The sequence below is a fragment of the Corylus avellana genome, chromosome ca2 (genome assembly GCF_901000735.1).
Source record: "Corylus avellana chromosome ca2, CavTom2PMs-1.0".
Taxonomy (NCBI): Eukaryota; Viridiplantae; Streptophyta; class Magnoliopsida; order Fagales; family Betulaceae; genus Corylus; species Corylus avellana.
In genome coordinates this window covers 19,384,557-19,400,494 of record NC_081542.1, presented here as the reverse complement: position 1 = coordinate 19,400,494, position 15,938 = coordinate 19,384,557, and the positions used below count along the sequence as shown (strand labels likewise).

At 36.3% G+C, this 15,938-nt stretch overlaps 2 protein-coding genes and 6 non-coding genes across 11 annotated transcripts; 1 reads left to right on the top strand and 7 right to left on the bottom strand.

The window, feature by feature from the left end:
* Positions 1–123: 123 nt before the first annotated feature.
* On the bottom strand, positions 124–6,646 carry LOC132173080 (phosphatidylinositol N-acetylglucosaminyltransferase subunit C). 4 transcript variants are annotated; one of them, XM_059584651.1, is made up of 2 exons: positions 6,568–6,646; positions 124–1,306 (listed from the first exon to the last, which is right to left on the bottom strand). In XM_059584651.1, exon 2 carries the CDS (start codon positions 1,112–1,114, stop codon positions 203–205), a length of 912 nt encoding a protein of 303 aa, XP_059440634.1. In that variant the 5' UTR covers positions 1,115–1,306; positions 6,568–6,646; the 3' UTR covers positions 124–202. The 4 variants fall into 4 exon arrangements, with proteins under 4 accessions (XP_059440634.1, XP_059440638.1, XP_059440637.1 ...); XM_059584655.1 differs by having other exon boundaries at positions 124–1,226; positions 6,568–6,630; XM_059584654.1 differs by lacking the exon at positions 6,568–6,646 and adding an exon at positions 3,360–3,469.
* On the bottom strand, positions 3,110–3,201 carry LOC132173192 (small nucleolar RNA snoR69Y). Its single transcript, XR_009439283.1, has one exon. It is a non-coding gene; the product is annotated as a small nucleolar RNA snoR69Y (small nucleolar RNA).
* Positions 3,650–3,741, bottom strand: LOC132173191 (small nucleolar RNA snoR69Y). The gene has a single exon (XR_009439282.1). It is a non-coding gene; the product is annotated as a small nucleolar RNA snoR69Y (small nucleolar RNA).
* Positions 4,206–4,299, bottom strand: LOC132173189 (small nucleolar RNA snoR69Y). The gene has a single exon (XR_009439280.1). It is a non-coding gene; the product is annotated as a small nucleolar RNA snoR69Y (small nucleolar RNA).
* Positions 4,755–4,846, bottom strand: LOC132173187 (small nucleolar RNA snoR69Y). The gene has a single exon (XR_009439278.1). It is a non-coding gene; the product is annotated as a small nucleolar RNA snoR69Y (small nucleolar RNA).
* Positions 5,307–5,400, bottom strand: LOC132173188 (small nucleolar RNA snoR69Y). The gene has a single exon (XR_009439279.1). It is a non-coding gene; the product is annotated as a small nucleolar RNA snoR69Y (small nucleolar RNA).
* Positions 5,856–5,947, bottom strand: LOC132173186 (small nucleolar RNA snoR69Y). Its single transcript, XR_009439277.1, has one exon. It is a non-coding gene; the product is annotated as a small nucleolar RNA snoR69Y (small nucleolar RNA).
* Positions 6,647–6,884: 238 nt separating the features above from the next.
* LOC132171834 (protein SUPPRESSOR OF FRI 4) lies at positions 6,885–14,431 on the top strand. Its single transcript, XM_059583238.1, has 7 exons — positions 6,885–7,235; positions 8,957–9,057; positions 11,372–11,498; positions 11,728–12,149; positions 12,967–13,121; positions 13,202–13,255; positions 13,994–14,431. Exons 1-7 carry the CDS (start codon positions 7,042–7,044, stop codon positions 14,063–14,065), a joined length of 1,125 nt encoding a protein of 374 aa, XP_059439221.1. The 5' UTR covers positions 6,885–7,041; the 3' UTR covers positions 14,066–14,431.
* Positions 14,432–15,938: the final 1,507 nt, after the last annotated feature.

Genomic DNA, 15,938 nt, shown 5'->3' with positions numbered 1-15,938 from the left:
TCCGAATTGGGTATTGAGTTCTATTGTCCTATTGCACGAGAAAGTGAAATTTAACTAAACGGAAATGCAGATACTGATATTTGGAACAAAATTTGACTAGATTTGATAGTAAATCTTATAAAATGAAGAGAAGAAATCAGGATAGTCATTATTCAAATAAGTCGTGAAAAAGTCCACCATACAAAGGTTAGCGTTAATGATCTCAATCCGTTATATCAAAACAAAGCTTAGCCTCATCCCAAGGGCCATTAATCTCAAACTTGTATTCTTGAAGTCGTATAAGGCAATAAGGACACACTACAGTCACAAAAACCAATAGACCCAACAGCAGCACAAAAAGCAACCCATGCAGCGTGTAAACAAAAGCCAGGGTCACAGCCATCAAACTGAAAGAAAAGCAAAGGTGCAACCGGAAGGAGTATTTCTTGATACAGTAAGTGACCAGTGGAGCAAAAAGGAAGACTTGCAAGGAGAATAACATGATAGCAAAAACATGTAGCCTCGAAGGAAGGCGAGAGGCCATGAAAACCGAGGCCACAATAGAAGCATTTAGAGAAATAAAACTGGTCAAGGTTGGATTCTTCAGTGCCCCAGGAGCTCTTACAGTTGATCCTGCGTAGTCATGAAGGAATAGATGGAGTACGAGAAGCGAAACGGTTACCGCCGAAATAGAGTCCGAGCTAATGGATCTTGTCAGAGTTTGGTAGATGGGAGCCAAAACAAATAACCCAGTTGTGAAAAACGAAATGTTAAGGAAATAATGCAAGAGGAGATTGAGGGAAAGCATTTCTTCGGTTAAAAGCAGAACTAGAAAGCCTGATCCAAGAAGGCTCACATCAAGATACAAGAGGGAAGTTTCATTAAGATTTGATCTGAGGGTATAAGTCCAAACCAAGCCAACGAGGGCAACAATGCATAGATACTCGGAAATGGAAACCGAGTCTTGCATCACTTTTAGCATGTCCCGTTTGACGACATTGGCATTCATGACCATGTCTTCAAGGAATGACTCACCAGTGTGATTGTCATCAAATCCAGGTTGCATCCCTCCATATGCCACTTTTCTCCATTTGGGTCGAGTTGGAGACGGGTGTTCAGCATTGTCATTATCCATTGCAATCTAATGCTCAATTGCAGACCTAACTCCTTAAGTTCAAAGTTCTCAGCAAAGAATAATTCATCCTATATCACATATATCCTGCTCTCACAGATGGTGGTCTTGCAATCTGCAGGTATGCATAGTAAAAGACATCTTAAAAAAGGAATGTTCACTGCTGTTGGGCTCATTATGAAATGAAAAGAAAACCTGCACAAGCATGAAAGCGATCAGATCCATAACCATGTACAGCATTAATAATTGAAGGTCAACCAGAAACCATTACTTGGAAACTAAAGCACAAAGATAAGGAATAAAGTGCTCAAAGTGATCGAGAATACAGTGGAATTTCCTTTTTCAAGCCGATTATACATGATGGGCATATACAAATCTCCTATTCCTGATATCATGCAATCATCCATCTGATCATGCAAAACTGATTGCCAAAAAACAAAATGAATAGAAAAGAGCTCCTCCTTACAGTATGAAGCAATTGATATGCATAGTATAGATGGTTAAGAGAGACCCAGAATCCATCCAACCACAAATGGTCTCATAAATGCATGAACCAGAACCAGCGGAAAACCAATTTCCTAGACCCAGTTTGGTTACACCACAAAGAGATAAATGTGATTATTTGTCAATGAAACAAACCCAAAATTTGCCACTTCAAAGAAACAAAGTGGTTACCCTATGTTTGGTAGCCAAGAAAATATAATAGAAGCAAAAAAGAGGACTGAAGAAATCAGAATTTCGCTATCTTACGTTTTGGGTTGTATGGATTATCAAGAAAGTATAAACTCACATCAAACAAGTGAAAGTTTCTATTTTGCAGAGAAATTTTTTACTTCCTGATTTTTTTCTCTTTCCTAAAACTTTGTGGGCAGCCAAACAGAGCAATTATTGGGTTTTATTTTTGACAATTTGAAAAGCAGACGAACTCAAGAAAAGCTACTAAGAAATGATCCATCATAGAAACTGAAAAGATAACAGAAGAAAAACTCAAAATCTTAGATATACCCCAAAATCGAGGAAGAGGAGAACTGAGCTCTCGTGTTTGAACAGGGCCTCCGAATCAGCCGACAGAAAAATTCTCAAACTGTGTACCAGAACAGTTCCAGTCATGTTTGGCCGACTAGGCTAGTCGTTTTTACCATTCAAGAATTTGTGATTGACAAATTACCAAACTTAACCCCGTAAAACGTGATCGAGATCCCACAATTATGAGAGGCCCTAATGCTTGAGCACCGCTCGAAATCTCACAATTGCAGGGAATCCCTGCAATCCGGGCAAGGGGATTGTATCCGTAAAACGTCCAAAAGAACACCCTAAATACACATTTATACGTTATATCAAAGCACACATTCTTAGGTTTAAATCCTAATTCTATTGTCTACCTCCCATCTAAAAGTTAAAATCCCATATTCAAGTCTTATTTATTGAGAGAAAATATAGATCAACACTTGATGAGAATATTAAAATAAGATTTTAACGATTAACTTAAACAATTGGTATAATAATTAATAAATGGAACGTAGGATTAGAGCATATGACGCTTAGTTTGAATATTGATACTCTAACTCTATCTATCATTAATAAGGAGAGTTTGTATGCACATGCAAAAAAAAATTACATAATTAAATCATCCCACAATTAAAATGACTGTTAATCTAATATAACACCATTCACTAGCCAAAGTTTAGCTAAATTTCAATTAAAGAGTCCCATTTTTCCATATATATATATTTTTTTTAATTTTATTTTAGCTACCCACTTTTCGGAAGTACCATATATCCCACTCGCAATTTTAGCTACCCACTTTCGCTACTCTATTTAAATAAAGAAATTTTACAAGAATCAACAAGATAGAGAATTATAGATAAACTTGTCAAAAACATCTGGATAAACATGCCATAAGCATTCAAGTGAAGGGGTAGACTCTAATGTAATACTTGGTTAATTTAAACATATAAAACTAGAAAAATAGAAACTGAGAAGTAAGATAGAAAATAGTTACCGGATCAGATACATGTTCATAGTTCCATTCCCAGACCTTGAAAAGGTCTCATAGAGCTGGGATTAAACATTGGTCATCATCCCAGAAATACCCACACATAGATTACAATTAAAACAATGAAACACTTGAGGAGTTTTTATTATAGGTACAAACATACAATTAGAGAACTTTCATTGTTTGACATCATATACAAACACGTTTATACATTTTGACAAAGTAGTGCAACCAAATTGCGCTCGTTTGTACCTATGGTCAATTTTGAACATTTGTCTCTTCCCAATGGTCATGATTTAAAAAAACAATTTGTCCAAAGAAGTTTTGAAGCACATCCAAATGACACCCTTCTAAAACTTCAGCTGAGGAAAAGCAAGAACAGAAATTTTACGAGATAGAGAATTAAAGATAAACTTGTCAAAAACATCTGGACAAACACGACATAAGCATTCAAGTAAAGGGGTAGACTCTAATGTAATACTTGGTTAATTTAAACATATAAAACTAGAAAAATAGAAATTGAGAAGTAAGATAAAAAATAGTTACCGGATCAGATACATGTTCATAGTTCCATTCCCAGACCTTGAAAAGGTCTCATAGAGCTGGGATTAAACATTGGTCATCATCCCAGAAATACCCACACATAGATTACCATTAAAACAATAAAACACTTAAGGAGTTTTTATTATAGGTACAAAATACAATTAGAGAACTTTCATTGTTTGATATCATATACAAACACATTTATATATTTTGACAAAGTAGTGCAACCAAATTGCGCTAGTTTGTACCTATGGTCAATTTTGAACATTCGTCACCTCCCAATAGTCATGATTTAAAAAAAAAAAAAAAAATTTGTCAAAAGAAGTTTTGAAGCACATGCAAATGACACCCTTTTAAAACTTCAGCTGAGGAAAAGCAAGAAAATAAATTTTACAAGAATCAACAAGATAGAGAATTAAAGATAAACTAGTCAAAAACATCTGGATAAACATGCCATAAGCATTCAAGTGAAGGGGTAGACTCTGATGTAATACTTGGTTAATTTAAACATATAAAACTAGAAAAATAGAAACTGAGAAGTATGATAAAAAATAGTTTCCGGATCAGATACATGTTCATAGTTCCATTCCCAGACCTTGAAAAGGTCTCATAGAGCTGGGATTAAACATTGGTCATCATCCCAGAGATACCCACACATAGATTACCATTAGAACAATAAAACACTTGAGGGGTTTTTATTATAGGTACAAACATGCAATTAGAGAACTTTCATTGTTTGATATCATATACAAACACGTTTATATATTTTGACAAACTAGTGCAATCAAATTGCGCTAGTTTGTACCTATGGTCAATTTTGAACATTTGTCTCTTCCGAATGGTCATGATTTAAAAAAAAATTTGTCCAAAGAAGTTTTGAAGCAGATGCAAATGACACCCTTTTGAAACATCAGCTGAGGAAAAGCAAGAAAATAAATTTTACAAGAATCAACAAGATAGAGAATTAAAGATAAACTTGTGAAAAACATCTGGATAAACATGCCATAAGCATTCAAGTGAAGGGGTAGACTCTGATGTAATACTTGGTTAATTTAAACATATAAAACTACAAAAATAGAAACTGAGAAGTAAGATAAAAAATAGTTTCCGGATCAGATACATGTTCATAGTTCCATTCCCAGACCTTGAAAAGGTCTCATAGAGCTGGGATTAAACATTGGTCATCATCCCAGAAATACCCACACATAGATTACCATTAAAACAATAAAACACTTAAGGAGTTTTTATTATAGGTACAAAATACAATTAGAGAACTTTCATTGTTTGATATCATATACAAATACATTTATATATTTTGACAAAGTAGTGCAACCAAATTGCGCTAGTTTGTACCTATGGTCAATTTTGAACATTCGTCACCTCCCAATAGTCATGATTTAAAAAAAAAAAAAAAATTTGTCAAAAGAAGTTTTGAAGCACATGCAAATGACACCCTTTTAAAACTTCAGCTGAGGAAAAGCAAGAAAATAAAGTTTACAAGAATCAACAAGATAGAGAATTAAAGATGAAGTCAAAAACAACTGGATAAACATGCCATAAGCATTCAAGTGAAGGGGTAGACTCTAATGTAATACTTGGTTAATTTAAACATATAAAACTAGAAAAATAGAAACTGAGAAGTAAGATAAAAAATAGTTTCCGGATCAGATACATGTTCATAGTTCCATTCCCAGACCTTGAAAAGGTCTCATAGAGCTGGGATTAAACATTGGTCATCATCCCAGAGATACCCACACATAGATTACCATTAGAACAATAAAACACTTGAGGGGTTTTTATTATAGGTACAAACATCCAATTAGAGAACTTTCATTGTTTGATAACATATACAAACACGTTTATATATTTTGACAAACTAGTGCAATCAAATTGCGCTAGTTTGTACCTATGGTCAATTTTGAACATTTGTCTCTTCCGAATGGTCATGATTTAAAAAAAAATTTGTCCAAAGAAGTTTTGAAGCAGATGCAAATGACACCCTTTTAAAACTTCAGCTGAGGAAAATCAAGAAAATAAATTTTACAAGAATCAACAAGATAAAGAATTAAAGATAAACTTGTCAAAAACATCTGGACAAACGCACCATAAGCATTCAAGTGAAGGGGTAGACTCTAATGTAATACTTGGTAAATTTAAACATATAAAACTAGAAAAATAAAAACTGAGAAGTAAGATAAAAAATAGTTTCCGGATCAGATACATGTTCATAGTTCTATTCCCAGACCTTGAAAAGGTCTCATAGAGCTGGGATTAAACATTGGTCATCATCCCAGAAATACCCAGAAATAAATTACCATTAAAACTATAAAACACTTGAGGAGTTTTTATTATAGGTACAAAAATACAATTAGAGAACTTTAATTGTTTGATATCATATACAAACACTTTAATATATTTTGACAAAGTAAAGCAACCAAATTGCGCTAGTTTGTACCTATGCTAAATGCTAGGTTACTGTCTAGTAAAGAAGCATTAATGGTTAGTCTGCTACCAAGTTGCACTAGCTATTGTTCATACACTCATATGCCTCGGCAAGCAAATAGATGGTTTCTTAAGCTACTGTAGAATGAAAAACTAGAAATACTAATCCTTTCGACTACATTATCCCATTTTGCAACAACCATAAATTTCCAGAACAGAACACACAACAATCAAGTATGCACTCTCAACCATTCCTTTACTTTTCGATGAATCGGCTGATTTTATATCAAACACTCAAACCATTACAAGACTCCAGAAAAAAAAACCGGTACACAATTGCTAAATCAGCAACTACACAACTGCACAGATCCAATGGCAGCAGATTTGGAACAGAAAATTGACAAATAAGAGGAAGAAATTGAAAAGAACATGAGAGAGAGAGAGAGCGATGAGAGTGGAGGAAGAGGAGAATTACCTCACTCTTCCTCTTCCTGATGAGCGGCGGGCTGAATGATTTGCAGAGAACTTATAGCCAAATGAATTTTGTGTGAAAACTTAACCTAATTTTGGAACTTTAAAGAATAAATAAAATAAAAATATGATAAATCTACGTGGGACAAGGTTGAACATGCTGACGTGGCAGAATCCTGTTATATAGTATACATGTACTCTAAACTGGGACCCATGAAACGCAGCGCCAGCGAGAAATCCTTCTCCGGGTCAGAGATGGAATAGTAAAAAGTAAGGAAATAAAATATAAAATAAAATCACCACCATAAATCCCTTGCTTTTGTAGATACAGCAACTAGTTTGTCTTTGCCGAAGAGCGAATAGCAGAGAGAGGGACTCAGAGACGCACCCCAAATCCCTAAATTGGACGCGTTGATCATTGAAATCGGAGAAGGAGAAGGAGAAGGAGAAGAGAAGAGAAGAGAAGGGAAGGAACAAAATGGGAAAGAAGAAGAAGAGAGCGTCGTCGAAGGTGTGGTGTTACTACTGCGACAGGGAGTTTGAGGACGAGAAGATTCTGGTGCAGCACCAGAAGGCCAAGCACTTCAAGTGCCATGTCTGTCACAAGAAGCTCTCCACCGCCGGGGGCATGGCCATACACGTCCTCCAGGTTCACAAGGAGTCCGTCACCAAGTAAATTCCATTCTTTCTTACCAAACCCTAATTACACACGCACACACATGATCTGCTCTAAAAAGGGTTTTATTTGAATGGCCAAATAGTGCCTTTAACGAGAAAATTTGGGCTCTAATTGATTTGGGGTCTCTTGGAATCGGTGTTGAACTGCCCTACTAGTTGATTTTTTGTAAAGTTTTATTTTTCTTGGTTGTACGAGTTATTGGGGGTTTTAATCGATCAAGTTGTGTTTGTCAAAATTGTAGCTTTTAACTCGATTAGTCTTGGGTGCAAGATAATGAAAGCGGGATTCTTTTATCTTTTCTATGTTTATCTTTGGACAGCTGCAATTGTAGCTCCTTTGGTGCTTAGTTTTCATATTTCCTGTTCTTTTTCCTCCTCCTACCTAGGTGTTTGTCCGTGTACCTGAGTAGTGCTATTCGCTTGTAATGATATTTCTTTTTTTGTTTAGCTGGAAACTCAGTTCTTTACATCAAACAACGAAAAACCAAACCCAACTCAAACAATTACAAATGGTCTCCTACAAAAAAATCACAAGCTAAAAAAAATACTACCACCCATTAAAGAAAAAAAAGAGCTTTGTCACCCATTTTGAACCAAGATATTTAGAGGACTGCTCCAATTCTCACAAACCTTGACACTTTCAATAGTATGCTTAAAATTTCCTTTGCCCTTCCCCATGATTCTTGTACTAATCTCCCAACAAATAAGCTGTAATATTTGCTCCTCAGAATTCACCCTGTTGCAAAATTTAATACTATTCCGGTGCTTCCATATGTGATACACAGTTGCCCCCAAAAGCCAATTTACACACAGTGCATTGCAAAATTTTCCCCTTCCATGCCTTCCCTCGCCACCTCATCCCAATCGAGCCAAATAGGACTAACCAAACTTTGAAGCATCACTTCTTTCCATAACCACTCCAATCACACTCAAAAAATAAATGCTCCCTACTTTCAATAGTATGGTGACAAAATACGCACTTCATATCCTCCACCATACCCTAACTTAGCAACCTATCCCCAGTATATAAGCCCCCTATAATAGCCAGCCATAGGAAGAAAGAGTGTCTATGAATAGCAAAAGAAAACCATACCAGTTTATGCCATCCAACTTTAGGAAACTTCTCTCTAAGAGCCTCCCATGTGTCCCTACAAGAATATTTGTGGTTCTTTGAAGGCTGCCAAATTGGCATATCATGAACACCCAAATCCGCTAGAGACAAACGGCTTTGAATTGCACCCAGCTCTTCTGGCCTAGCTGGCAGCCAATTCCAATCTCCATTTTTCATCACACTTCGATTACTTGTATAAAAAAAAAGGGGTACAGTCGGAAGTTATTTAATTATCTAGGGAAGTAGGAATATTTTTATGGTTAATTGTTGGTTGTACGTGGGCTGGTATTGGCTGCTTCGACATTGTTTGTTTAAATATGTATCTGGGGCATGCATTGGAGAGGAGGAAGTAACATTAAATTAGTATGAAACAACCAAGAACAATGGGTTGCTTCAGAAATTAACACTTATGGTAGTTGTGAATGGGTGTTTTGTGGAATTGAGGAATAGAACTGGAGATGGCCACCATAGGTTTTTGCTGGTAAAGGTTTGAGTATTTCTATGAAGGTTTTTTAGTTATCTTTTGAAACTGTTAAGCTGTCTCTGGTCAATTATGTTGCCATTCTACTGATCCTTTTTGTGATGATAATGTTGTTTTTTGCAGAGTTCCCAATGCAAAACCTGGTAGAGAGTCCACAGATATTGAAATATATGGAATGCAAGGAATCCCACCTGATGTCTTGGCTGCTCACTATGGAGAGGAAGGTGAGGATCCTTTAAAAAGTGGAAAAATATGTTATTATCTCGTTGCTTTCTACATTTTTAGTGTACTTTGCATTATCATAATTCTAGTGATTGGGAAACCTATTCTTTCTCCTATATTTTCCTCTTATGTTGTACCATCAAATCTTAAATTTGGAACTTAGCTGTTGGCTGATTAAGCCTATGAAATGTTAAGCATTTTCTTTGGAATACTTGGGTTTTCAAACTGGATTCATGGGTTGCAAAATCAAGGGCAAGCATTTGATATGTAATAGGGATTGCTCAAGTTGTTTATCAAAAATAGGAATTGCTCAAGTCTCCAATTGAATGGATTGGGTTTAGTACTTAAATCTCCTATTTCTGCGTAAGAATAGGGTAGCTTTCCTGTTTTGTTTGCTGCTTGCTTTTAGCACAGTTTCGCAGGCCTTGTGTTATAAGTCCGCCTTGTAGGTTAGAGCGAGTTGAAATAATCTTATACCTTGATAAAGCCCATTTAAATAGTTGCAATAGCACTTTGTGGTTATAGCTCTGATTTTGGTTATTCTTAATTAGGATTGCCTATGTGGTAGTGCCGTCATCTAATAAGATCACTGACACTGATTTCTATTAGTAATGGTTTATATCTAAATATGATATCCAATCATGAATGATTGAATGTATTAGTGAAATGTTATTGAGTTATATCATCAATATATTAATCAACAGTTTTTTTTTTTTTTTGCATGTACTATATAACATTGTGAATTATCATAGATATAACAATTTTTAGGAATATGATACTAAAGCATGCTCTATAATGTAATTTAAGAGCTGAAAAAGTTAATTCAAGAATTTCCTTGTTTTATTCACAATTTCTGTAATTATTTCTTTATGTAAATTCCAGTATTAACACAATTGCTATATTCTGTGATGTTTCTGTATCTTGGAACTTCTGTAAGATGGTTGAAATTGATATTTATTGCTTGAGTTTTGATACCATTTTTTTTTCCCATTTACATGGGATCGTTGCACTGCAAAATCTTTTCTTGGTTCTCTGTAGCCCATTGGCAAATAATTCTTTCGCAGAAAGCTTTTGTTAGCTTGGCAGACTTGTACACATTGTTGTTGTTGTTTTCCTCTTGGGCATGAGGATAAACTTCTTAGCCCGTTAGGGGTGAAAGCTCCTGGATTATCTGGTAACTGGTTCTGGCGGGTGGGGTCAGTTACCCGTAGGAGTTTGATTAACGGTGAGGATTGTTGTACAGTATGTGTTTGCGACGTGCAATTAATCTGAGTAAAGTTCTCCTATGTTATTAGAAAAAAAAAAAAAAAATTCTTCCACAGTGCTTGGTTTTCCATTTGAAACATAATGTTCTTGATCTCTCTCTCTCAGTTTTCTTCTCTATTCTCAAAATACTTCTTTGATAATTGTTATTGTTGTGGCTTGGTTGTGGGAGGCCTTATTACGTTAGAAATTTGGCAGTAAGGGATCACATCTGAACATAGCATGTGGTTTACATTTAGCGCAAAATCTAGTCAAGGGCAATTCAATAACTGAGCTGACCCTACTTGAGATGTGTGATTTTGTGTGGGTATTGAAAGGTCCGGTCTGGTCCTAGGTTATGCGAATATAAATGATTGAGTAATGTGTTTTTGGGTTAAAAGGTGGGTATGTTAACCAGCCGAAGAACTCATCCCCATTTATGTAGAAGGAGCATGCTGTAGTTTGGTGTTCCAGGTCCTATATAACATTTAAATTGGAATGACCCTTCAGTTTATTGGGCTGAAAGATTAGGAAGCATGTCTTGGTCAGCTGCTCAGTTTGAAAGGAGAATGCGTTTTGAAAGGGGCAAACGGTACTCCAACTATCAACTCATGAATCCATTCATGTGGGGGTGGTGAAATTTTTAAGAGGATGGTGGTAGGGAAGCACCTGCTAAACAATTGGTGACACTAAAGGTTGATGGGAGCTTCATCTCCTTCCCTTCTCCTCTATTTTAGTAGTAGCCTATCCCAGTATACACCAACATGCACAATAAAAAGACGGGAAAATTATAAGAAATTGCAACTCCCAAACTACGAATCAGTTCATTTGCTCCCAGGCGAAATGACCCTATAGTTTGCAGTTGTGGTTTCAGAGTAAATAATCCTTTTGTGCATTTGATTAGTTATTACCATGTGTATCTTTCCTTTTCGTCAAATTACATCCAGTATTAAAATGTTCCAAATAGTGAGGTTCTTTTTACACATTAGCGGTGAGTTTGAAGATGTTGCATTTAGGAAGTTAAACCCAGTAATAGACTATGATTACCTTCTGACATTCATGACTTTTTTGCAGAAGAAGAGGCTGCATCAAAAGCAGCTAAATTGGATATCCCATCCACCCCACTCGTTGGCGGTGTTGTGCCAGGATCATTGGGCATTGGATATCCTCCTCAATCTACTTTGGGATTAATTCAGCCAATGTATGTTTTCTATTAGATTTTTCTCCCAAGATTTTTATGCTACACAATTATGCTGCATTTGGTCTCTAGTGAAGTAGATCCCGCATTCTCAAAATTTTCACTTTTCATGGTGGTTTGTAGAAAAAAAGCAAAAAACAGTGTTCTGTGCTTTGCAAGATATGTGATTAATGCATACATGATTAGCTCACATTTTGATTATTTTTCTTTTCTTTGGGGGCTTTGGTTACAGTTACAGTTCTGCAATGCCAGTGCCTCCTGCTGCTTGGCCAATTCCACCTCGTCCCCAGCCCTGGTACCCACAGCATCCAGCAGTTTCAGTTCCTCCTCCCCCATTGGGTTACGCACAACAACCATTGTTTCCTGTGCAGAATGCGAGGCCTCCTTTGCAGTCACCCGCATCATCTGCACTACAGCCTTCACAGATAACTCCTCCAGGACTGCCCGTGTCCACCCCTTCTGCCCCTGTATCACAACCATTGTTCCCTGTTATTGTGAACAATAATATACCTACTCAAAGTTCACCTTTTTCTGCTCCTATGCTTTCAACAAGTATTATGTCAAGCTCTCCAGCAGAACATAAAGGCTCAATTGATCCACATTCAGGTGCTAATGCTTTGGTGACAAGTAACTACCAAGCACCTAACATTCCAGGTTGGATATGTTTTACAATTGATTTCTGCAAATTGGTTTTTTCAATTCTGGCTTTCTATCGATTCTCATAGTGGTTGATTTTGGAAATAGGTCTCGAATTGAGTTTTACAAAAATTTCAGAATACTGTAATAAATTTTTAGGTTGTGATTAAAATAAATTGAAAATAAACGATTAATCATGAAATTATGTCATAATATATAGTCATGTGGTTTGAGTTGTATTGGCATGGCTAGATGTTAATTTACATTGGTGGAAACAATTGTGTGTATTCAATCATGTTTAATTGAACCGCTACCTTGTATCTCTTAGTTTGGAGACTTAACAATGCCATACATAGGAGTCAAAAATTGGTATCTCCTTTGTTTTATTTAATTATATCTACAAGAAATCTATCTAAATACTGTTATTCCATTATGAATTTGACTCTCTCTCTCTCTCTATATATATATATATGTGTGTGTGCGCGCGCGCGCCTGTGCACATGCGTGTGCATGTGTCTACACATATACCTACAAAATCATCACCTATTAAATGTGAAATCAACCAACTATTACGATAGGAATAACTTTGCTGCTGTTGTGCATTAGTTGGGCCACAATGCTACTTCAATTTGGTTTGTTTTGGTTATAAGGTGGCTGGGTAATTTTCACCGGATTCCATGTCAAGAAGTTGAACTTTGATAACTAGGTGTTTGGCTGCTTTGGTGTGGACTTGCCCAAAAATACATCTCACTCCAAATTGGTGTCTTCATAGTTTATAATTATGTTGATTTTGTGAATCTCTGTAATTTAATGTATTTTTTTGAACTAACATTAGGTGGGCCGTTGAGCAATTCACATTCTTATGCATCTGGTCCAAATACTGGTGGTCCTTCAATTGGACCACCCCCAGTAATTGCAAACAAAGCTCCTGCTACCCAGCCAGCCACTAATGAAGTCTATCTAGTTTGGGATGATGAGGCAATGTCCATGGTTAGTTGTTTTCTCCAAATGCCCATTATGGATGCTTTTGACTATTATCATTGCTAAATTGGTACATCTGGTTATTGCAGGAGGAAAGAAGAATGTCCCTAACGAAGTATCAGGTGCATGATGAAACTAGCCAGGTAAGTTATACTACCTCTTTCATATATGGAGTTGGTTTCGCATCTAACCCAATGGGTAGGCTTTACTTTTCGTGTTTTCAGATTCAATTCTTTACGCTTTCTTTCCTATTTAGAGGTATTTTCGGTATGAATCTTCAATTGCTTCCTCTTTAAAAGAACAACACACTTGGTTAAGAATATGTTAAACCATTTAATTGTTCCATTTTTCTTCTTCCCACCCATTCGGTTGATGGGCATATAAACTGCCATCTTCGGTTTGCACGCAATGACACCACCCTTGTTGGGCATCGAAAAATGCAAGTAGGTACTTACATTATTTTTGCTGGTAATTAGTAATTACAATTTTGTCAAGCTAGCTACTTATCAAAAAAACAATTTTGTCAAGCTTGCTGGAATCAACTCCAGGATTCTTCAACTAGCATTTGTAGTCAGTTAAGAACAATTTGTATGTATTTTCTCTTTTAAAATTTGAATTTACCTGTTGTTATTCATTCTCCCTATGCTTGATTCCGAAATGTGGGGTTTTGGGTGGAACAAGATCTTACCCATCAGATTTTTGCGTATTCGTACAATTTGTTTTATGATCGAACAGTGAATTCAGACTTGGCCAGGTCAGCTTCTTCTGCAAAGTTTGGTATATCTTGCTTAGGACCAAGCTTTATGACGTATCTGGTTTGTCCAAGTGGTTGACATTGAGGGTTCCTTTCTGATCATCCCTATTGTGATTTTATGTTGCAGATGAGCTCAATTGATGCAGCCATAGACAGAAGAATATCGGAAAGCAGGCTTGCTGGTCGAATGGCCTTTTAGATGAAATGGAGGCCATGGTGAATTCTTGGAACATTTCTGTCAATGCATTGAAGTACAAGACGCTGCCCTGGTCTTCATTCTCACCCGCTCAACATTTATTTGTGCTGTATTCTTTGCAAGAGAGGTTGGAGCAGTAAATTTTGTTAATTATGAAATGGGAGGGGTCTCCAGAGAAGTTGCAATAACAATTTTTTCTTCTATTTTTTCTCTTTAATTTTGGGTTAAACGTTTTAGGATCTAGTCTTGAACCCCTCTTGACATCGCATCTAATTAAGCCCTCTGGATACATATGTATCATTGGATCTTTGTAAACAATTACTATCCCCCTTGTCTTTTAATATTAATGAAGAGATAGCCTTCTCTCTCTCTCTCTCTCTCTCTCTCTTCTGTGGTCTTGGCATTGTTTTTTTGTTAGTCTAATGTTAGTAGTAGGATTTCTATCATCTTTCTACTTTGAACTTCATTAATGCTATTTGTTCAGAAAGAAAAAATACCCAAGAAAATAGATTAATAGAACAATGGGATTGCCGGCCGGTTGCTGAAAGGAATATATTTTAGATCTGGGCATAGAGATTGCTCTTGAGGAGTATCTGTTTCAATTCAATCTGAACACAGAAGAGGGTCTTTATTTTTTTATTTTTTTATTTTTTTATTTTTTGAACTTGATAAAACATTGGGTTGTCATAAATATAATGTGAAGGGGCTAAATTATTCAGACTAAATTGATACTTGCATCAAAGTTCAAGGGTGATAATTGTGTTTCCCTATTTCATTCTACTAAACTTGAATGATTTTCCAAAAGTGAATTACGTGAATTTCAACGGAGTAAATGAAGATACAAAAGAAATGAATTAAAATGGATGTAGAAATAGCTTGACTTCTTAATATAATTTCCTAGCCGACGCATTTGGTTTAGCCTATCTTTCCTTTTTTGAGTTACGTCTCTAGCATTTTGGCCATTGAACTGCAGCATTTTTCTTCCCACTCTTCTATACTATGCTGATTAGTCTTATCCCTAAGAAGCTGAAGAGCATACTCCAGGCAATCAGTTTATAGGAGAGAATAAGATATATTGTTTTCAATGAAGTGATGATATATAAATGTTCCAAAATGTCTTCCTGATGCACTGTGTAGTACTTTTCAAGTAAATTTATGTCTATATAGGATGCAAGAACTTCATTCAAGTTAGCTAAAATGCTGAAATGGCTTCCATGCAAAATGGCAATGGGACAGGTTTTGAACTTCGGTTGTTCTTGTTGGTATACGGAACCGGCAATGGCCTCAAGTCACCTTCTAGGAAGGAATTTCGTCTACAAAAGAGGTGGAAAGATGTCAGAAGCTTGCTAGCCTTGAGGGCTGGAGGAACTCGGATGTGTTGAGTTAGGTGAGAGGGATAGCAGATTTGGTAAGAAGTGCATTATTGATAGAGTTGTGGAATAGTGAAAAATGTGTATCTTAGGCCCTATATACAAGCATGTAGAACATTCTAGAGTCTTCTAAACTGTGCCGGAGGGGTAATGGCTCTAGATCCATTGGGTATTGGGCTCCTTTGATGGGTTGGAGGTAAGTCTATTCGGACCCTTTCTATGTCGTGGGCTTTTAGGAGATTCCTAGATCCTACAGGAGTTCTTCAATTCCCTTACATGATTAGTAAATTTATCAATGAAAATTTTAATAGTGTGTTGAAAGTTCACGGTGGGTCTTAGCTTGTTGAGTCCTGTTGGTTCATCTTTGGAACCCTCTATGGGCCGTGGGCTTCAAGTGATTCCTAAATCCCACAATTCTAGAGCCATAACTTCTTGGTATTTGTGTTTGGATTCAAAATGAATGTCAATGTGAGGTTATCATGACCTGTTGATAGAATTTTGCCTCA

What these genes read in the sequence shown, in the direction of transcription:
- LOC132173080 (XM_059584651.1), bottom strand. Translation starts at nt 1,114, where the DNA reads ATGGATAATGACAATGCTGAACACCCGTCTCCAACTCGACCCAAATGG.
- LOC132171834 (XM_059583238.1), top strand. Translation starts at nt 7,042, where the DNA reads ATGGGAAAGAAGAAGAAGAGAGCGTCGTCGAAGGTGTGGTGTTACTAC. An exon ending in CCAAGCACCTAACATTCCAG is followed by an intron (nt 12,150 to 12,966) that starts GTTGGATATGTT and finishes AACTAACATTAG; the next exon opens with GTGGGCCGTTGAGCAATTCA. An exon ending in TGCATGATGAAACTAGCCAG is followed by an intron (nt 13,256 to 13,993) that starts GTAAGTTATACT and finishes TTTATGTTGCAG; the next exon opens with ATGAGCTCAATTGATGCAGC.